Source organism: Heteronotia binoei, chromosome 19 (genome assembly GCF_032191835.1).
Source record: "Heteronotia binoei isolate CCM8104 ecotype False Entrance Well chromosome 19, APGP_CSIRO_Hbin_v1, whole genome shotgun sequence".
Lineage (NCBI taxonomy): Eukaryota > Metazoa > Chordata > Lepidosauria > Squamata > Gekkonidae > Heteronotia > Heteronotia binoei.
In genome coordinates this window covers 34,178,193-34,199,858 of record NC_083241.1, presented here as the reverse complement: position 1 = coordinate 34,199,858, position 21,666 = coordinate 34,178,193, and the positions used below count along the sequence as shown (strand labels likewise).

The 21,666-nt window shown below is 49.5% G+C and overlaps 2 protein-coding genes across 3 annotated transcripts in view; both read right to left on the bottom strand.

Annotated features, from left to right (window-relative positions):
- Positions 1 to 5,612, bottom strand: part of ULK3 (unc-51 like kinase 3) — a 46,766-nt gene extending 41,154 nt beyond the window's left edge. The window contains exon 1 of the mRNA XM_060260394.1: positions 5,375 to 5,612. Coding sequence (XP_060116377.1) covers positions 5,375 to 5,476 — 102 coding nt within the window. The 5' untranslated portion in view covers positions 5,477 to 5,612. The remainder of the gene's footprint in view (positions 1 to 5,374) is intronic.
- A 6,945-nt stretch (positions 5,613 to 12,557) lies between these two features.
- The window catches only part of SCAMP2 (secretory carrier membrane protein 2), a 33,649-nt gene continuing 24,540 nt past the window's right edge, over positions 12,558 to 21,666 (bottom strand). For both annotated transcript variants that reach the window (XM_060259827.1, XM_060259828.1), the window contains 2 exons: positions 18,484 to 18,601; positions 12,558 to 14,844 (listed from right to left, as the gene is read on the bottom strand). In XM_060259827.1, the coding sequence (XP_060115810.1) occupies positions 14,698 to 14,844; positions 18,484 to 18,601 (265 nt within the window). In that variant the 3' untranslated portion in view covers positions 12,558 to 14,697. The remainder of the gene's footprint in view (positions 14,845 to 18,483; positions 18,602 to 21,666) is intronic.

Below are 21,666 nucleotides of genomic sequence, written 5' to 3'. Positions count from 1 at the left end.
GGGCTGTGACGTTAGTTTCAGAAAACCTCTGTACTGCCTTATGATGCTTGGAATAAATGTCTGAACTATCCACCTGCGTGTTCCTTGACTCTGGGGTCTGACACCGGGCCACGGACCGAGGTAGAGGCGCCGCACCACCCTTTCTGCCTGCCCAGGACCCGGCCAGATGGAAGAGGCAATGCGGCCTCGCTCCAAAGCACCACATCATTCATCTGCCAGGGTCCCAGGTGGGTGAAAAGGGCAGCGTGGCAGCAACCTTCACCTACCCCTCATGGGGGGGCATGGATGGGGCATGGGGGCCGCCTGGGGTGGCAAAAACCCCAGCGCCCCCACATACACCGGTCCCTGGAAAAATTGTATTCCACGAAACTGGTCCCTGGTACCAAAAAGGTTGGGAGCCACTGCTCTAGAGGGACAACAAGGCAGAGAGGCTGAGGCCTTCATTAGAACATAAGAAAAGCCCTGCTGGATCAGAGCAGCGGTCCATCTAGTCCAGCCTCCTGTCTCACGCAGTGGCCAATCAGTTCCTCTGGAGGGCCAACAACAGGGCACAGAGGCCGAGGCCTTCACAAGAACATCAGAGGAGCCCTGCTGGATCAGACCAGTGGTCCATCTAGTCCAGCCTCCTGTTGCACACAGTATCCAACCAGTTCTTCTGGAGGGCCAACAACAGGGCACAGAGGCCAAGGCCAAGGACATCAGAAGATCCCTGCTGGATCAGAGCAGCGGTCCATCTAGCCCAGCCTCCTGTTGCACACAGTGGCCAACCAGTTCTTCTGGAGGGCCAACAACAGGGCACAGAGGCCGAGGCCTTCACAAGAACATCAGAGGAGCACTGCTGGATCAGAGCAGCGGTCCATCTAGCCCAGCCTCCTGTTGCACACAGTGGCCAACCAGTTCTTCTGGAGGGCCAACAACAGGGCACAGAGGCCGAGGCCTTCACAAGAACATCAGAGGAGCACTGCTGGATCAGAGCAGCGGTCCATCTAGTCCAGCCTCCTTTCTCACACAGTGGCCAACCAGTTCTTCTGGAGGGCCAACAACAGGGCACAGAGGCCAAGGCCTTCACAAGAACATCAGAGGAGCCCTGCTGGATCAGACCAGTGGTCCATCTAGTCCAACCTCCTGTTGCACACAGTATCCAACCAGTTCTTCTGGAAGGCCAACAACAGGGTATAGAGGCCAAGGCCAAGGACATCAGAAGATCCCTGCTGGATCAGACCAGTGATCCTTCTGGTCCAGCATCCCGTCTCACACAGCGGCCGACCAGTTCCCCCAGATGGCCAACAACAGCGCCCAGAGGCCAAGGTCTTCCCCTGACTTTCCTTCCTGGCTCTGGGACACAGAGGATTTCTGGGGTTCTTGTTATGATAATTCCATTTGTCACATGCTGCTGCAATTGTATGTTAAGGAAAGCAAGGTGTTAATTTTTGGCTGCCAGCACACTCATTCCCAAACCTGACACGTAGCCTGCTTCTGATTATATCTCAAACTGCTGCCACTCAACTTCAGACTTGGAATTTCTTTACCTGCAGATCTCTTAAGGCGTTATTTAGACCATGCTGAGTAATCCCTAATTCTTAAGGAAGGAAGAAGCGACTTTTGCTGTCTGGACCACAGTGTGGTGGTTCAAGAATTAGGATCTGGAAGAGGCAGGTTCAAATTTTCCACTCTGCTATGGAAGCCTGCTAGGTGACCTTGGGATAGTCACACGCTCGCATCCAGACCTCCCTTACAGGGTTGTTGTGAGGATAAAATGGAGGGAAGGAGAAGGATGCAAGACATTTTGGGTCTCCATCGGGGAGAAAGATGAGGTATAAATCAAGTTAAAAAAAAACAGGGAGTCCTGGGTTCGAATCTTCACTTGTCGTGATAATCGTTGATGACTTAAGAGGGTTGGTTGTTCGGAAGATAAAATCTGAGACTAAACTCTAGGATGGGGTGGCCAAACTGTGACTCAGGAGCCACATGTGGCTCTTTCACACCTAATGTGTGGCTCTCGAAGCCCCCACTTCCCCATTGGCATGCTTGAAGAAGGCATTTGTCTTTAAATCGCTTCTCTAAGCCAAGCCAGCTGGCAGCTTGGAGAATGCATTTAAAGTTAAAGTTGCTTTCTTTCCGCCTCTCCCTCCCCGGCTCTCAAGCATCTGACGTTCATGTCTTGCGGCTCTCAAACATCTGACATTTACTCTTACGCTGGGCAGGTCTGGCCACCCCTGCTCTAGGAGAACCGAGTTCACATCTCCCTCTGCCGCAATGGGTGGCCATAAAAAAGTCCCTCTCACTCAGTCCGATCTACCTTACAGGGGTATTGTGAGGAGGAAATGAGGGAAAGGTGAGCCTTGAGCTCTCTGGACGAAGGGCGGGATAAAAATCGATAGGATCAGGAAGACTGTAGTTAAAATCTCAGGCAACCAGGACTGGCTTAACCTGGCTTCTGAAAGATAATAGCAGCACCAGGAGAACATGCCCAAGGAAAAGGAAGGGTGGAATAAATATGTCCTAAACGGATAACCAGCATGCTTTGCAAGGGACTCAACAACCAAAAGGCACTTTGAGAATCTGTGAAGAGCTTTGCTGGATCAGGCCAAAAGAGCAAAAGTGGTCTATCTGTCCCTAATAATAATAATAATAAACTTTTATTTATACCCCGCCCTCCCCGCCTGGGCAGGCGCAGGGCGGCTAACAAGACATGGTAAAACCATGATACAGATAAACAATAAATAATATAATTAATAATTTAAACAATAAAACTAATAAAACAGTATGACATTAAAATACAATCAGATGGCATACAGGATGGCTCGGTATTCCTGACAAGGTAAGAGCAGCTCTGCTGGATTGGGCCCAAGTTCCTTCTAGCCTAGTCTGCTGTTTCCAACCAGGGACAGCTAGTGGCTCCTTGGGAAGGCCCAAGCAAGGCATGGAAGCAACAGCCCTCCTTGACACAACTGGTTTCCAAACGCAGACTGTCTGTGAACCTGGAAGTTCCATTTGGCCTTCCCCGCTAACCCCTAAGCAGAGGTTCTCCCCTTTGTTCTCAGAATTGTTGCAGACAGAGACACGCACTAAAAGCCTCCATAACTCTCTGTGAGAAGGAAAGAGCGGCCGTGTGGGATCAGAGCCAAGGTGCCTAAGACCCGACACCCTACTTCCAACAGGGGACAGCAAAATGCCTCTCAGAACTAGCAGAAATCAAGAAAGCCAGGTGGGTGGGGAATGTGCGAGCTGCACTCACACAGAGAGGGACAGATCAGCATTGCAAACATTTGCAACTGGACTGGCTCGCCCACAAGGGGAAACTCCAGTTGTCAACAACAGCTGTTAAAACGCCAACAGGCCAAGCAGTCTCCCTTCCCCTTTTTCCCTTCCCTCTTTTCCATCCCTTTCACAAGAAACTCGATAAAATGTTAAACCAGAAAATGCAACAGGCCAATCCCCAACAGGATCCAGTCGTAGCCTGGAAGGAACCACCGATTCCAGGCCCTTGCTGAAGACAGAATGCGTCTTCCCACTGCCATACACGCAACTAACTAGGGTTGCCGCCCCCCAGGTGGTGCCTGGAGATTTCCTGGAATGTCAACAGACCTCCAGATAGAACTAATTTGAAGCGCAGACAGAGTCTATGGCATTATGCCCTGCTGAGTCAGTCCCCTCCCGAGGCCCCATCACCATACCTCCAGGAAAACTTGGTTTTCATGGAGAGACTTGAACAGAGGTGGTTTGCCTTTGCCTGCCTCTGCATAGTAACCCTGGACTTCCTCGGTGGCCTCCCATCCAAGGGCTAACCAGGGGTGACCTTGCTTGGCTTCTGAGATCTGATGAGATTGGGCTAGTCTAAACCATCCAAGTCAGGGCGAAAGAGGAGTAGAGGTGATTTTGCCCTTGCCTGCCTCTGCTGCGGCAACCCTGGACTTCCCCGGTGGCCTCCCCTCCAAGTCCTAACCCGGGCCGACCCTGCTTAGCTTCCCGGATCTGACCAAACCGAGGCCACCCAGGTTAGGGCCCCGTCCCCTACTAAACTCCTTCCCATTTGGATTCCAAATGACACTGCCTCTAGATGTGGAAGCTCCACCGAGCTGTTAAGGAAACTTCCTAGCAACACTCCTTGCCGGCACTGTCTTGGGTGCGGTGGTTAAGAGAACCAGTTTGGCGTAGTGGTGAAGTGCGCGGACTCTTATCTGGGAGAACGGGGTTTGATTCCCCACTCCTCCACTTGCAGCTGCAGGAATGGCCTCGGGTCAGCCATAGCTTTTTGTAGGAGTTGTCCTTGAAAGGGCAGCTGCTGTCAGAGCTCTTTCAGCCCCACCCACCTCACAGGGTGTCTGTTGTGGGGGAGGAAAGTAAAAGGAAATTGGGACTAGTGTTCCCTCTAAGCTGAGTTAGTGTGAGCTAGCTCACCGTTTTTTAGCCTCCGGCTCACCCATTTTTGTCCTAGCTCAGGAAGGATGACCCTGGAGCACCCTAATTGACGTGGCAGATCACAACTTTAATGCCAGTCGCTCACAAAGCAGAATTTGTACTCACAAGACTCTGCAGCTTAGAGGGAACATGGATTGGGACCTCTGCTGTCACACACACTAAATGGCACCACATTTTGGGCACCACATTTTAAGAAGGATCTAGACAAGCTGGAATGGGTCCAGAGAAGGGCGACGAAGATGGTGAGGGGTCTGGAGACCAAGTCCTATGAGGAAAGGCTGAAGGAGCTGGGCATGTTTTGCCTGTAGAGGCGGCTGAGAGGTGATAGGATCACCATCTTCAAGTACCTGAAGGGCTGTCATCTAGAGGATGGTGTGGAATTGTTTTCTGTGGCCCCAGAAGGTCGGACCAGAACCAATGGGTTGAAATTAAATCAAAAGAGTTTCCGGCCCAACATTAGGAAAACTTCCTGACCGTTAGAGCGATTCCTCAGTGGAACAGGCTTCCTCGGGAGGCGGTGGGCTCTCCTTCCTTGGAGGTTTTTAAACAGAAGCTAGAAGGCCATCTGACAGCAATGAAGATCCTGTGAATTTAGGGGGAGGTGTTTGTGAGTTTCCCACATTGTGCAGGGGGTTGGACTAGATGACCCTGGAGATCCCTTCCAACTCTATGATGCTAAATAATCCACTTTGTGTGTTTTCCAGCTGGATTTTGCCAGTTCACAGATTCAGTTGTCCAGTGCACTGCAAGTGGATTGAAACTGGATTGTTTAAGGTGTGTGACCACAGCCTGAGATTCAGAGTATAGGGCGGGATAGAAATCCAATATAGTCTTCTTCTTCTTTGCAACACTGCACCCCATGTCCTCCTCCTTCTCCCCCCCCCCCGCCCGTTCCCGCCCCCTTCCCCCTTCCCAGGCCTAGATCCGCTTCCTTTCCTTGCAGGCGCCTTACTTTCCTGTAGGCTTTGAAGACGGTGGCGTAGGTGCCGCTGCCGAGTCGCTCAGTCAGGATGAAGTCCTCCAGGTGCGGAGGGGCCCAGCCGGCCCCTGCCATGCCGGCGGCCGCCCCATGCACCGCCCGCTCCGGGCCAGCCAGCCAGCCGAGTCTCTCCTGCTCTGTCTCCCCGGCCCGGGCCGCCTCCGCCGCCGTGCAAAAGGCGAGCCGAGGCAATGCAATGCAAAGCAAGGCGGGCGCCGCCGCCGCTTCCTGCTCGCCCGCTTAAAGGGCCCGCAGAGACCGGGAAGGGGCCGAGGCTGCGGCTCTCTGGCTCCCCCAAGCGGCAGCCCGGAGGAAGCGCGGGATCTCCGCAAGCCTGGGGTGCCAGCCTCCAGGTGGGGCCTGGGGATCCCCCGCGACTTCAGCTCATCTCCAATGTTCCCTCTAAGCTGCAGAGTCTTGTGAGCAAAAATTCTACTTTGTGAGCTGCTGGCATTAAAGAAGAAGAAGAATTGCAGATTTATACCCCGTCCTTCTCTCTGAATCAGAATCTCAGAGCAGCTCACAATCTCCTTTATCTTCCTCCCCCACAACAGACACCCTGTAAGGTGGGTGGGGCTGAGAGGGCTCTCACAGCAGCTGCCCTTTCAAGGGCAACCTCTGCCAGAGCTATGGCTGACCCAAGGCCATTCCAGCAGGTGCAAGTGGAGGAGTGGGGAATCAAACCTGGTTCTCCCAGATAAGAGTCCGCGCACTTCACCAAACTAGTTTGCACTGGGGCCCTCCTTCCTGAGCTAAGACAAAAATGTGTGAGCTGGAGGCTAAAAATCTGTGAGCTAGCTCACACTAGCTCAGCTTAGAGGGAACACTGCTCATCTCCAGACTACAGAGCAGAGATCAGTTGTTGTGAGTGAATTAGAGGCTTTGAGAGGAGGATTCTCTGGCCTGGTCCCCCACTGAGGTCCCGGTCCTCCCCAGGCTCCATCTCCAAATCTCTAGGAGTTTCCTGACCTGGAGCTGACTACCCCATCCCCTGATCACCTGCTGGTGGCCAGAGGGGCCTGGCAACCCAAGGGGGTGACAATTTGGCAAATGAAGTTTAATGTTGGCAAAAAAATATATTTTTATCTCTAGTTATTATTGTTTGACATTAAAAACAAAATTCTCTGACAATTGCTTTTTAATTTGTTGTACCCCGCTCTGAGCCTTTATTACGAACAAGCCATTCCTGAAGCTCTGCTCTAACCGGAGGCAAAAACCTTTTTGGGATTTTTAATGGCAAAATGCACTCCATACCACTCCTAACATAAAAAGAAACACTTCAGTGGTACTGAAAGGTAAGCTCTTAATAATAATCGATATGAAAATAAATCATTTAATTGGGTTTTTTTTTTTAATTCACTTCCATTCAGCTTTGTGTTGCTTGTATCTCTTTATGATTACCATGGTTTATTCCAGAATGATAAATTTTGAAGAAAATCGAGAGGTTGCAGAGAGCATTTTGCCAGCCAAATTCAGAAGGCTTTGGCATCTGTTCAGAGAAGAGGTTAAGGTCTGGCTTGCTCCCAATACACATACTAAATTGTAACAAGAGGCTGATGACGTTGAAGAAAATAGGAATATTCTGGGGAAGACTATGGATGAAATGACCCGGGTGCTCATTGGATGGACTTTTCTTTTTATATTGCAAAGTTGTACCTCTTTATAATGTGTAAAAGATTTGTTGTTGTTCAGTCGCACAGTCGAGCCTGACTGTTTGCAAACCCAGGCCCTCCTTTCTCCCACCATCCTCCGAAGTCTGCTCAAATTCGTGTTAGTTACATCAGTACCACCATCCAGCCATCTCGTCTTTGGCCGTCCCCTTCTTCTTTTGCCTTCTTTCTTTCCCAGCATCAGGATCTTCTCCAGTGAGTGCTCCCTTCTCATTGGGTGGCCAAAGTCTTTGAGCTTCAGCTTCAGCATCTGACCTTCCAGTGAACAGTCAGGGTGGATTTCCCTTAGGACTCACTGATTGGATCTTCTTGCAGTCCAAGTAAAAGATTTACATGACTCTTTAAAGGTTTACTAAATATTGTTAGCCAGCATATCACAGTGTTTATTTGTATTTCATGTAATACGAACTGTGATCCCAGGCAGTGTTCCAAGCTGAGTGAGTGTGAGCAAGCTCACAGTTCTTTAGCCTCCGGCTCATACATTTTTGTCTTAGCGCAGGAAAAATACCCCCAAAGCCAACTGATTGATACAGTAGCTCACAACTTCAATACCAGTAGCTCACGAAGTAGAATTTTTGCTCACAGGACTCCCCAGTTTAGAGGGAGTATTGATCTCAGGTGGTTGTTTTTTTTCCAGCCTGGAGGTTGGCAACCCTATTTATCCCCCACCCTTGTCCATGGGACTCGATGGATTACAAAGAAGATGGATTACAAAGCAACGGAATGGGACCTCCAACGGACCGTGCAAAAAGATGTAACAGTTGCATTGTTTACTTCCTGTTAAATAATTTTATTTGGTAATATATGGTAATTATATTCAATACTAATAAAATATTAATAAATACTTACTACCTTCCCCATACATTACACTTTCCCCTCCTCCCCTCCCCCCAAATCTTGACTTCCGCCGATGCCAATTACCTAAAATTCTGATATCAAAAGGTATCTTTAAATTTAAAAGACTTTTTTAAAAAAGGAACTATATATATATACCATTTTGCAAAGAAATAAACACACACATTTCTTAGTTGTTGCATTGTTTACTTGATGTCATACATTGTTAAAGGTGGAGGGCAGGTAAACCTTGGGCTTTGGAATGGGATGCCAACTTCCAGGTGGGAGCTGGAGAGCTGGAATTACAGCTGGTCTTCAGACCGCAGAGATCAGTTCCTCTGGAGAAAATGGCTGCTTTGGAGGGTGGACCCTAGGCCTTATAACCCTGCTGAGGCCCCTCCCTAAAAACCCTGCCTTCTTCAAGCTCCACCCCCAAATCTCCAGGAATTTCCCAGCCTGGAGTTGGCAACCCTCATTTGGGGAGCTGAGTCACATCGCATGGAACACAGAGATATGGTGGCCTGGGTCCCACAGCCTGTTACACAACCAAACGTGAGTTGTGGATTTTTTCTCTATTTCCGCCAGCACAACGCCTGACTCAGATTAGGACCAAGAGTGGAAGATAGCACTTGGATCAGGACCACCCTTCACCCCCTTTTCCCTGCACAGATTTGCTTTAGAAGAAACACAAACCAAGGGTTCTCCCCCAGGCCTGGATTAAGGTGCTGGTACCCAGGGCTCTTTTTTTGTAGCAGGAACTCCTTTGCCTATTAGGCCACACACCCCTGAGGTAGCCAATTCTCCAAGAGCTTACAGGGCTCTTCTTACAGGGCCTGCCATAAGCTCCAGGAGGATTGGCTACATCAGGGAGGCGTGGCCAAATAGGCAAAGGAATCCCTGCTACAAAAAGAACTCCTGTTCATACCCATGAGCCAGCAATGCTGGAGATGCCTAATTTTAGGTTGCAAGATACCTGGAGGCAAAATCAGTTTGTTATTCTCCATGAACACCACACACGTCGATGTCATATTCAGCATGCAGCAAAGGCTGGAACTCCTTCCCAAAAACTTTGATCCTTCTCTCCTTGGCTCAAATCCCTGCTCCTTTGTGAAGTTTTTGATTTAATTCATTGATTTCCTTGACCTCTATGAAATGTAACCCCCAAATCTGCACCAAATACTACACCAAATGTAACCCCCAAATCTGCACCAAGACAGGTTATAAAATGTGGAATTCATTGCTGATGGGATGGCCACAGGCATAGAGAGACTCAATAGAGGGGTTGATCAGTAGCTACTAGCCCCGGTGACTAAAGGGATCACCCATGTTCAGAGCCCCTAATCCTCTGGATCCCAGCGCCAGGAGGCAACATTAGGGGGAGGCCTTGGTCTCTCTGCTCTGTTGTTGACCCTCCAGAAGAACGGGTTGGCCACTGTGTGACACAGGATGCTGACAAGATGGACCACTGGTCTGATCCAGCAAGGATCTTCTGGTGTTCTTATTAGGGGAAGGCCCTAGCCTCTATTGTTGGCCTTCAAAAGGAACTGCTTGGCCCCTGTGTGAAGCAGGATGCTAGGACTAGATGGACTATTAGTCTGTTCCAGCAGGGGTCTTCTTATGTTCTTAGGAAGGCCTCGGCCTTCATGACCAGTTGTTGTCCTTCAAGAGGAGTTGGTTGAAGAAGATGATATATCCCGCCCTATACTCTGAACCTCAGAGTCTGAGTGGTCACAATCTCCTTTACCTTCCCCCCCCCCACAAGACACCCTGTGAGGTGGGTGGGGATGAGAGAATTCTTACAGCAGATGCTCTTTCAAGGACAACTCCTGCGAGAGCTATGGCTGACCCAAGGCCATTCCTGCAGCTGCAAGTGGAGGAGTGGGAAATCAAACCTGGTTCTCCAAGAAAAGAGTCCACGGACTTAACCACTACACCAAACTGGTTCTCAGGATGTTGAACTAGATGGGCTACTGGTCTGATCCAGCAGGGCTCTTCTCATGGCCTTAATAGCCTTTCGCTTCACCTCCTATTTTGTCTGCTCTCTCTGGGTCAAATTTGACATTAAGCTCCATATTCATTGACATCCAAATATATAGTACTAAGTGACAACACCGCTGGAGCTTCTTCCAATGGATCTTTTCTACAGCTCTTTAAAAACCACACATAAACGTGCATTCTTCCCCTCCTGGTAGGCTCACAGGACTCCTGAATCATGGAAAAACTATTAAGGGCAGCATTACCCTTCTGAATTGAGTTGTTCCGGTTTTACAACCTAAAGTATCCATAAAACATGGGTAGCGCTACACAAACAATTTAAATATAAATTGAATTGGAAGTTAAGACATCAAGTACAGAAGCTAGGCAGATTCCCTAATTTAAAAAGTAAATTGACGTTAAGACATCAAGTACAGACACTAGAGAGAGCCCCATGGTGCAGAATGGTAAGCTGCAGTCCAAGCTCTGCTCATGACCCGAGTTCGATCCTGGCAGAATCTGGGTTCAGGTAGCTGGCTCAAGGTTGACTTAGCCTTCCATCCTTCCGAGGTCAGTAAAATGAGTACTCAGCTTGCTGGGGGGGAAATGTAGATGACCGGAGAAGGCAATGGCAAACCTCCCTGTAAAAAGTCTGCTGTGAAAATGTCGTCTGCTACTCCTGGCCATCCAGAGTCGGAAACGACTGGTGCTTGCACAGGGGACTGGAAAGGAAAGGAAAGGTCCCCTGTGCAAGCACCAGTCATTTCCAACTCTGTGGTGACGTTGCTCTCACAACGTTTTCATGGCAGATTTTTTTACGGGGTGGTTTGCCATTGCCTTCCTCAGTCATCTACACTTTCCCCCCAGCAACCTGGGTACTCATTTGACTGACCTCGGAAGGATGGAAGGCTGAGTCAACCTCGAGCTGGCTACCTGAAAACCCAAGGATCGAACTCAGGTCGTGAGCACAGGAGACTACCTTTACCTTTTTACAGACACCAGGCGGATTCCTTATCTTGTAGGACACTGATGCTCAGTTCATCAGAGGTTGCATGTTTTACAAACTGCATCAACCGGAGACGCACTAACAAGCACTTCCTTGGCGCCATGCTGGGCCACAGCAAAGAGCATTCAAATGGATGCTCCTATTAAAGATTTAAGTGGGAGTGAGCAGTGAAGTGGCCAAGTTTGCAGAGGACACTAAATTGTTCAGGGTGGTGAGAACCAGAGAGGATTGTGAGGCACTCCAAAGGGATCTGTTGAGGCTGGGTGAGTGGGCGTCAACGTGGCAGATGAGGTTCAGTGTGGCCAAGTGCAAAGTAATGTACATTGGGGCCAAGAATCCCAGCTACAAATACAAGAAGAAGAAGAAGATATTGGATTTAATCCCGCCCTCCACTTCGAAGAGTCTCAGAGCGGCTCACAATTTCCTTTACCTTCCTCCCCCACAACAGACACCCTGTGAGGTGGGTGGGGCTGGAGAGGGCTCTCACAGCAGCTGCCCTTTCAAGGACAACCTCTGCCAGAGCTATGGCTGACCCAAGGCCATGCTAGCAGGTGCAAGTGGAGGAGTGGGGAATCAAACCCGGTTCTCCCAGATAAGAGTCCGCACACTTAACCACTACACCAAACTGGCTCTCCAGTGTGAACTGGCAGAGACTGATCAAGAGAGAGATCTTGGGGTCATGGTAGATAACTCACTGAAGGTAGCATAGTACACACTGAAGTGAGTTTACGTGTTTTTATGTATTTTATATGTATTTTATGTATTTTATTGTATAATTATAATTATTAATGTATTATTAATGTATTTTAAATTGATTTTGTTAGCTTTTCGTGTTGTAAGCTGCCCTGAGCCCACCTCGTTGGGGTAGGGCGGGATATAAATCGAATAAAATAAATAAATAAAATAAATAAAATGTCAAGACAGTGTGCAATTGCAATAAAAAAAGGCCAACGCCATGCTGGGAATTATTAGGAAGGGAATTGAAAACAAATCAGCCAGTATCATAATGCCCCTGTATAAATCGATGGTGCGGTCTCATTTGGAATACTGTGTGCAATTCTAGTCACCGCACCTCAAAAAGGATATTATAGCATTGGAAAAAGACCAGAAAAGGGCAACTAGAATGATTAAAGGGTTGGAACACTTTCCCTATGAAGAAAGGTTAAAACGCTTAGGGTTCTTTAGCTTGGAGAAACGTCGACTGCGGGGTGACATGATAGAGGTTTACAAGATAATGCATGGGATGGAGAAAGTAGAGAAAGAAGTACTTTTCTCCCTTTCTCACAATACAAGAACTCGTGGGCATTCGATGAAATTGCTGAGCAGTCAGGTTAAAACAGATAAAAGGAAGTACTTCTTCACCCAAAGGGTGATTAACATGTGGAATTCACTGCCACAGGTGATGGCGGCTACAAGCATAGACAACTTCAAGAGGGGGTTAGATAAAAATATGGAGCAGAGATCCATCAGTGGCTATTAGCCACAGTTTGTATATGTGTGTGTGTGTGTGTGTATAATTTTTTTGGCCACTGTGTAACACAAGGTGTTGGACTGGATGGGCCATTGGCCTGATCCAACATGGCTTCTTATGTTCTTAAGATCACGGACTTCAGATCCAATGTGCCAATTGTACATTAACCTAAATCGACCTTAAAAAGCTAATCCACAAGCATTTACTAACAATCTGTCATTTTTATTTTGTATTTAAGCACAAAAAGTTTGACATATACATTTTTACAAGGTGGGGAAAGAAAAAAAAAATCAGAGGTGGAAAAGTACACCCGAGAAAGGTAAGAATTCTTTTTTTTTTTTGTAAAAATCTCAAGTTCTGCCATCATTACATACATTTGAGAAAGACAAAGAAACCAAAATAAGAGATGTCGCCCTCCGGTGTACCAGGGGGCTTGGGCATACCTCAAGGTGAGGCCCAAAAACCAATTTAGGATGCTAACATTTGACAAGGGATGTGAGATCCTATTGAGGAGCAGAAGCCAAAGCCTGCTAATGTTCTTCTGAACGCTGCATCCTACTTAACTACCTTACTCAGAGCAGTTGGCAAAGCCGTTCATCAGCATGGCGGGTCTTAGTGCGCCTTCTGGACCAGTGTAAGGGACGAGCGAACGAAGAAACTGGGTTACGGATTGTACAGTGTCTGCTACTCCTGGCCACCCACGTCCCCCCCAAGAAGTGCACGACGAAGCAAACCGTTTACAGTGAAGTTCCATTCTTGCTTCTACAACTGACTTGTTTGCGCAGCCTACGAGAGGGAGTGATCCTGGGCTACGACTTGCCGTAATATCTAGGTGTTTCTATAGCTCCTGAAGCTGCCCGAGTTCGCAGCGTGGATCCCGGATTTCCCACGTCCGTGGCACGGCGTTCCTTGAAGCTCCTCCGCTTTGCCTCCCGCGTCAACTTATTGCCACGGCCTCCCCCTCCTGCCTTCCCCGCCAACTTTAATCCGGCGGTGTTCCTGCTTCTCCTCCACCCCAGCTTACTGAGAAATATGACCTGCCTTTCTTTCCTCATACTCCACTCCCGCAAAGTGCACGTGTGTGTGGAAGGGGGTATTTTTTTACAGCCTGATTCCGCTGAGAAAGAAGGAGCAAAAGACTTAATTCCAGGGATTTGTGAAGGCTGGTGTGGGGATCGCCCCACCGCTCATTTCCCGGGGTTGCGAAATCCACAGAGGTGTTTGTTTGGTACAGAGAAAACCATCAACGCACTTTGCGTGACTCGCACTCGATACACGGTGGTTTTGGGACAGGCGTCGTTCAAGGTGGGCCCGAACGCTGCCGTTAGGAAATGAATTAAAGAGGGTTTCGGCGAGCCCACCTTGAAGATGTGCAATACTTCACCTAACAACATTCTTTCTCTTTCCGATGTGCCTTCCTTGTATCTCGGAATCCCTCGCTCCCGAGGGGTTCGGAGAGGGTGTAAAGAAGACAGCCTCTGGAAAGCGGCTGCAACCAAAAATCAGCACTAGGCTATTGCCAAAAAATAAAATTAAAAAAAAAAAATCTAACCGGATTGCTCAAAAGTAACCCTTTTATTCTCCAAAGCGGTTTCACGTCTTGATCTGTGCTGCTTCCCTCACTCTCTGGATCCCAAGAGAATGTATCAGCTAAAAACCACTGGGTTATTCAATGCTGCCTCCCCGAAAAAAGCCAGAATCCAGAAATAACCCCCCAAGATGCCATCATCCCAAACAGAAGGCTATGCTAACAGATGCACCACTGGCGGCTAATTCCACAATCAAAAATCCCCCGTTCTTGGAGGTCCAGGGTGTGTGGATTCACGTTCCGCAGGGCGAACCTTTGGGGGAAAGCTCCCGTGTCGAAAGGGCGCTGCTCATTTCACACGTCCCTTTCACGCTGCAAAGCCAGCAGCGCACGTACCCAAATCCCTCATCGGCTGGCGGTTGTGGGTCAGCGATTAATTAAAAATTTACCAACCAAAGCGAAAAAAACAAAACAAAACAAAAAAAAGGGCTGGGGCAGGGAAGACGAGAAGGAGAAGAAACGGTGAACGCATCTCGGATCTTTGGGGTTTTGTTTGTTTTTTTAAAAAGAAATGTATTTGATTTGGGAAAAGGGGGGGGGGGGCGGAGAGAAGAACCTGGCCTGACCGTGGCCCCCCTCCCAAGAGAAAAGACACTGGTGTGGGCAGGAATAAAAGTCCAAGAACCTCTTCTTGCTGGCATCTCGGAGCCGAGGCCGGTACCCTTGGGGGAAGCACACCCTGGAACGGTAGTGATGAGGGAGTGATGAGAGAAGCGGGAACACACGCAGGCCCCCTTTGGGGGAGGGAGGGGGTTAGTTCCCCCGGAAAGCGCTCTGAGCGGCTGTAGAAGCTGCCCCAGCCGCAGCGTTCTGGAAGTTCCGGTTGGTGAGGATGCCTTGGGAGAACTCCTCCTGGGCTCTCTGGAAACTGGCTCCGGTCCGGCGATACAGAGAATGCACCTTTGTGGGAGAGACAAAGGAGAACAGATGTCAAGGGAAAGCCACCGAGGAAGAAGAAACGGAAGGGCAGGTTTCTATACCCCACTTTTCTCTACCCTAAGAGAAGCCGTGTTGGATCAGGCCAATGGCCCATCCAGACCAACATTCTGTATCACACAGTGGCCAAAAAAACCCAGGTGCCATCAGGAGGTCCATCAGTGGAGTCAGGACACTAGAAGCCCTCACCCTGTTGTCCCTCCCAAGCACCAAGAATACAGAGCATCACTGCCCCAGCCATGAGAACATAAGAGAAGCCATGTTGGATCAGGCCAGCGGCCCATCCGGTCCAACGTTCTGTGTCACACAGTGGCCAATAAACCAGGCACCATCAGGAGGTCCATCAGTAGGGACAGGACACAAAAAGCCCTCCCACTGCCTCCCCCCAAGCACCAAGAATACAGGGCATCACTGCTCCAGACAGAGTTCCAACAATACTCTGTGGCTAATAGCCACTGATGGACCTCTGCTCCATATGTTTCTCCAATCCCCTGTTGAACCCTAAGGAGTTTCAGCAGCTTACGCTCCACCTTCTCTTCCTCTCCCCACAACAGTCACCTTGTGAGTTAGGTGAAGCTGAGAGAGATTCTGAGAGAACTGGGATTGGCCCAAGCCTTACATAAGAACACAAGAGAAGCCATGGTGGATCAGGCCAATGGCCTATCTGGTCCAATGCTTTGTGTCACACAGTGGCCAAATGCCAGGTGCCATCGGGAGGTCCCCAGCAGGGGCAGAGCTCCAGAAGCCCCTCCCACTCTTGCCCCTCCCCCAGCACCAAGAATCCAGAGCATCACTGCCCCAGACAGAGGGTTCATATGGGAAGAGTGGGATATCAAACCCAGTTCTCCAGATATTACAGTCGTTCGCTCTTAACCACTACTCCACTCTGGAAAGCCAACTGGGTCGAAACACATACGTCAGGGTCAACAGTTGTCACTTTTGCATGTCCCTACAGATTATCAATGATAAGAAGAAGAAGATATTGGATTTATATCCCGCCCTCCACTCCGAAGAGTCTCAGAGTGGCTCACAATCTCCTTTACCTTCCTCCCCCACAACAGACACCCTGTGAGGTAGATGAAGATACTGGATTTATATCCCGCCCTCCACTCCGAAGAGTCTCAGAGCGGCTCACAATCTCCTTTACCTTCCTCCCCCCCACAACAGACACCCTGTGAGGTAGATGAAGATATTGGATTTATATCCCGCCCTCCACTCCGAAGAGTCTCAGAGCGGCTCACAATCTCCTTTACCTTCCTCCCCCACAACAGACACCCTGTGAGGTAGATGAAGATATTGGATTTATATCCCGCCCTCCACTCCGAAGAGTCTCAGAGCGGCTCACAATCTCCTTTACCTTCCTCCCCCACAACAGACACCCTGTGAGGTAGATGAAGATATTGGATTTATATCCCGCCCTCCACTCCGAAGAGTCTCAGAGCGGCTCACAATCTCCTTTCCCTTCCTCCCCCACAACAGACACCCTGTGAGGTAGATGAAGATATTGGATTTATATCCCGCCCTCCACTCCGAAGAGTCTCAGAGCGGCTCACAATCTCCTTTACCTTCCTCCCCCACAACAGACACCCTGTGAGGTGGGTGGGGCTGAGAGGGCTCTCCCAGCAGCTGCCCTTTCAAGGACAACCTCTGCCAGGGCTATGGCTTACCCAAGGCCATAACAGCAGGTGCAAGTGGAGGAGTGGGGAACAAACCCGGTTCTCCCAGATAAGAGTCCGCACACTTAACCACTACACCAAACTGCACTACTGCAACGCCTATATTTGCTTTTAAGGCTACCAGAGAAAGCGCCTTCTCAATTACGGCCCCCCCACTGGTGGAACCGACTCCCAGAAGATGTCAGGGCCTTGCGGGACCCGTTCCACAAGGCCTGCAAAACAACATTATTTCGACTGGCCTTCAGCCAAACCATACAGATGCTCAACACTACTGAACGTACTGTGTTAACTTTAGCACCAAAGATTGTTTTAAAATTGTATTAATACTTTTAAACCATTTAAATCGTTTTAATTGCTTAATTGATAATTGATTATGGCAACTGCTTGTTTACTGTTTTATCGTTCAATGTTAAAATGTCGTGAGCCGCCCTGAGCCTGCTTCGGCGGGGAGGGAAGGATATAAGTATGAAAAATAAATAAATAAATAAACTGCTGTGAAGTAAATACACATATTTTCAGATATTTGCTAATTTTTAAATCAACTAGGCATCATTTGGCCCGTAGGTTTGTGCTTCCTTCACCTTTAGGTACTTAATGTAATAGTGGTATGGTACAGAGTCATACTTCTTAATATTGCATATGCCTTACCTGATTTTGGGGGGTTGTTTTTTAACCTATTTATTATGAAGTTGGTTTTTAGCGACACAAGTTCCTGCAAGAGGGACGGTGGCTCAGTGGTAGAGCATCTGCTTGGGAAGCAGAAGGTCCCAGGTTCAATCCCCGGCATCTCCAACTAAAAGGGTCCAGGCAAATAGGTGTGAAAATCCTCAGCTTGAGACCCTGGAGAGCCGCTGCCAGTCTGAGAAAACAATACTGACTTTGATGGACTGAGGGTCTGATTCAGTATAAGGCAGCTTCAGATGTCCATATGTTCAAGAGCAGGGACTAAGGGGGGAGGGGAATCTAATAAACAAATACATTAAAACTGTGCAGGTGGCACGAAGCAGTTGGCACTGGGAAGGTTTCAAGCCACAGACAAAGCGGCATCCCTTCACAGAGCAGTGGGAATTTCAAAAAAAGCTTTGGTTGTTTAATGTTTGCAGTATAGAGGTACGTGGTCATGCAAAGGACGCACCCGAGTTGCAAAAGGGAGTTCTCGCAACACTTAATTCCCCTCTGGGAAGGGAACTCAGAAACCGGTTCTGCCAGATTGTCCACCCATTCACAAGACAGCATTTGTCAGGATTCCTGGGAAAGCAGTCTTGGCATTTTAACTTGTCTGTATTTGTGGCAAAGCAAAAGTTGAAAATCACTTTAAGTATCTTAGCAGTAGGACTGTGTTGGCTCTAAGAACTGAAGACAGAAGGCGGACTAGGGCCATACTGGCTTGAAGAACTGAATATCTTATGATGGCTATAGAGGAGGAGTGGCCAAACTTGGTTAACGTAAGAGTCACATAGAATAAATGACAGATGTCTGAGAGCTGCAAGATGTGGGAGGGAGGGAAGGAGGGAAGGGAGGGAGGGAGGGAGGGAAGGAAGGAGGGAAGGAAGGAGGGAAGGAAGGAAGGAAGGAAGGAAGGAAGGAAGGAAGGAAGGAAGGAAGGAAGGAAGGAAGGAAGGAAGGAAGGAAGGAAGGAAGGAATGGTTTTATACCTCACTTTTCACTACCCAAAGGAGTCTCACAGCGACTTACGCAGACACCTTGTGAGATAGGTGGGGCTGAGAGAGCTCTGAGAGAACTGTGACTGGCCCAAGGTCACCCACCTGGCTGCATGTGGAGGAGCAGCGGAATCAAACCCAGCTTCTGCAGATTAGAGTCTGCTGCTCTTAACAACTACACCAAACTGGGATGGGAACCACTGGAGCCCACCCCAGATGGGGTGGGGGGTGGGGGAGAGTACAGTCCTTTCCACGCGCAAACTCACCCGCTTCAGCAAGAAAAGAGAGAGAGCGGAGCAGACGGTGAAGAAGGTGGCCACTACCATCATGATGATCGCCACGGCCAAATTCACCCCGATCTCAGAGAGAGCTGCGATCCAACCACTGGAAGAGAGGCGGCGGAGATTTGGACAAGGGGTCAGGAAATCAGGTTGCATTGGCAGGAGGGAAGAGACACACAACATAGACTGGTTAGGATGCAGCCAGTATTACTGTGCAGACCACATGTGCTTCCCCCACCTCCCACAGTTTGGTTACCAGGGATATTTCTGTACAATCAGCTGCACTCAGATAATCCAGCGAGTTATCACACTTCCTTTAACAGCATCTAGCTGCTGTGCTCTGCTAGCTGCAGAAGAACGTTTGAAGATTTTATAATAAATGATTTCAAACCGTTCTGCTGGGACATTGAGGGCACGCATCTAACACAGGTTCTGCATTTATTTTTTGGAAGGAAATCGGTACTGCAGTTAGTATGCTGGTTAACTTCATGACTGTAATCCGCTGTTATTCCACCTCCCCTTCCTACACGCTTGTGGATCTTTGACCTGGCCCAAGTGAAACAGAAAGGGGGGAGAAAGGACTTCAGCTTCTTGAGGGCAGCTGCTGTTTGTAGGTGTTCAATCAAGCAGCGAAGACTATCACGCCTTCTCAGATTTTATCATGGATCATTCGATGGGCTCCTCTGATCTGCTCTTACTGGCAGGGCTTTTTACTGGCAGGGCTTTGTTGCAGGAACTCCTTTGCATATCAGGCCACACCCCCACACACAGGTGAGTTAGAAGATGATGATATCCCACCCTCCACTCCGAATCTCAGAGTGGCTCACCATCTCCTTTACCTTCCTCCCCCACAGCAGACATCCTGTGAGGTGGGTGGGGCTGAGAGGACTCTCACAGCAGCTGCCCTTTCAAGGACAAACTCTGCCAAAGCTATGGCTGACCCAAGGCCATTCCAGCAGGTGCAAGTGGAGAAATGGGGAATCAAACCTGGTTCTCCCAGATAAGAGTCCACACACTTAACCACTACAAAAAACTGGTGTAGAAGAAGAAGAAGAATTGCAGATTTATACCCCGCCCGCCTCTCTGAATCAGAGACTCAGAGCGGCTTACAATCTCCTTTATCTTTTTCTCCCACAACAGACCCCTTCCTGTGAGGTGGGTGGGGCTGAGAGGACACCCACAGCAGCTGCCCTTTCAAGGACCACCTCTGCCAGAGCTATGGCTGACCCAAGGCCATTCCAGCAGCTGCATGTGGAGGCGTGGGGAATCAAACCTGGTTCTCCCAAATAAGAGTCCGCACACTTACCACCACACCAAACTGGTGTAGAGACACATGAATGCCGCAAGATGGCATGGCACCGGAAATCCCTATGCCAAGGTCACATGGATCAGACCATCAGGCCCTCAAGGTCAGAGATATCTACTCAGACTGGCAACAGCTCTCTGGGGTTTCAGGCAGAGGGTCTTTCCCATCACCTACCGCCTGGCCCTTTGTAACTGGAGCTGCTGGGGACTGAACCTGGGACCTCCTGCGTGACAATCAGAAGCTCTACCGCTGAGCCACGGCCCCTCCCCACACATCCCATGTATATCTGAACATCTGATCCAGCATGTTGTAGCTTACAAAGGCTAAAATGCTCCAGTAAAGTAAACACAGTCAGCTCCCTTATACTCAGTCAGGCCTTTGGTTAAGGCCAGTATTGTCGGATTTATATCCCGCCCTGTACTCCGAATCGCAGAGCGGTCATAATCTCCTCTACTTGCCCCCACTCCCACAACAGACACCCTGTGAGGTGGGTGGGGCTGAGAGAGCTTTTTACAGCAGCTGCCCTTTCAAAGGCAACTCCTGCGAGAGCTATGGCTGACCCAAGGCCATTCCAGCAGCTGCATGTGGAGGCGTGGGGAATCAAACCCGGTTCTCCGAGAAAAGAGTCTGTGCACTTAACCACTACACCAAACTGGCTCTTGGACTGTCTGCTTGGACTGGCGACGGCTCTCCGTGATTTCCAGTGCCGATCTTAGGAACATAAGAAGAGCCACCTAGTCTGGCATCCAGTCTCACTCAGTGGCCAGCTAGTTCCTCTGGACTGCCAACAACGGGGCAGAGAGGCCGAAGCCTTTCCTCTGAATTTCCCTCCTGGCTCTCTGATTCTGAGGTTTCATGTGGAGGTTCCCTGCAGCCAGCATGGCTAGCAGCCGTTGACTGACCTTTCCTCCATGAATATGGCTAATCCCCTTTGAAAGCTGTTTATTCCTGTAGCCATCGCGGCATCCTCGGGCAGCGAACGCCGCCTTTTAACCACTTTTCTGTGCAAAGAAGTTCTTTCCTTTCGTCAGTCTCAAACCTGCAGCCCGTCAGCTTCATTGAATGGCCTCGAGTTCGAGTTTATTCAGAGAGGGAGAAAAAGTTCTCTTCATCAACTCTCCCCATCCCAGCCTGACGTCCCACGGCACCCTAGGCAGACTGGCTGCTTGGCGCCCTCCCCCTTGTGGCTTGTGCGGAGGGGAGGAGGCAGCGGGGCCGCCCTTTCAGGATGCTGGTCCTGACAGACAGTGAGTGTGGCCATGCGGTGCGGTTTTACCAGCCGATCAACTGATCGTGGGGGGGGGGGGGCACCTTTAGATAGCCGGGAATGCGGGGCTAGAGCCCCGTTCCGGCATTGAAATCTACATGGGGTGGGAAAGGGAGGGGGAGAGGGAGAGGAGGCTGGGGAGCGGGCAAACTAGATGTTTGCCTGGGAGGGGGAGGCTGAATTTGGCGCCCCTGTGCTGCCTGCGCCCTAGGCAACCACCTAGCTTGCCTAGTGGGCGAGCTGGACTTGTCCCAGGCATAATTCGATAAGCCCTTATTATGTCCCTCTTAGTCGTCTCTTTTCCAAACTGAAAAGTCCCAGACTCTTCGGCCTAACCCTTGAATCATCTTAGTTGATCTCTTCTGACTTTTTTTCAGCTCTGCCACGTTTTTTTGGGAGATTCGGAGAACCAGAACTGCACACAGTTTTCCTAATGAGGCTGTATCACACCTCCATACAGGGACATTGCAACACAAGCTATTTGAACTTAATGGGAAATGCTTAAAACTGGACCTTCCGCATGGAACGCAGGCACTCTACTGCTGTGCCCCAGCCCCAGCCTAAACCTTCAAGATGTTGTAAGGCTCATGTCATA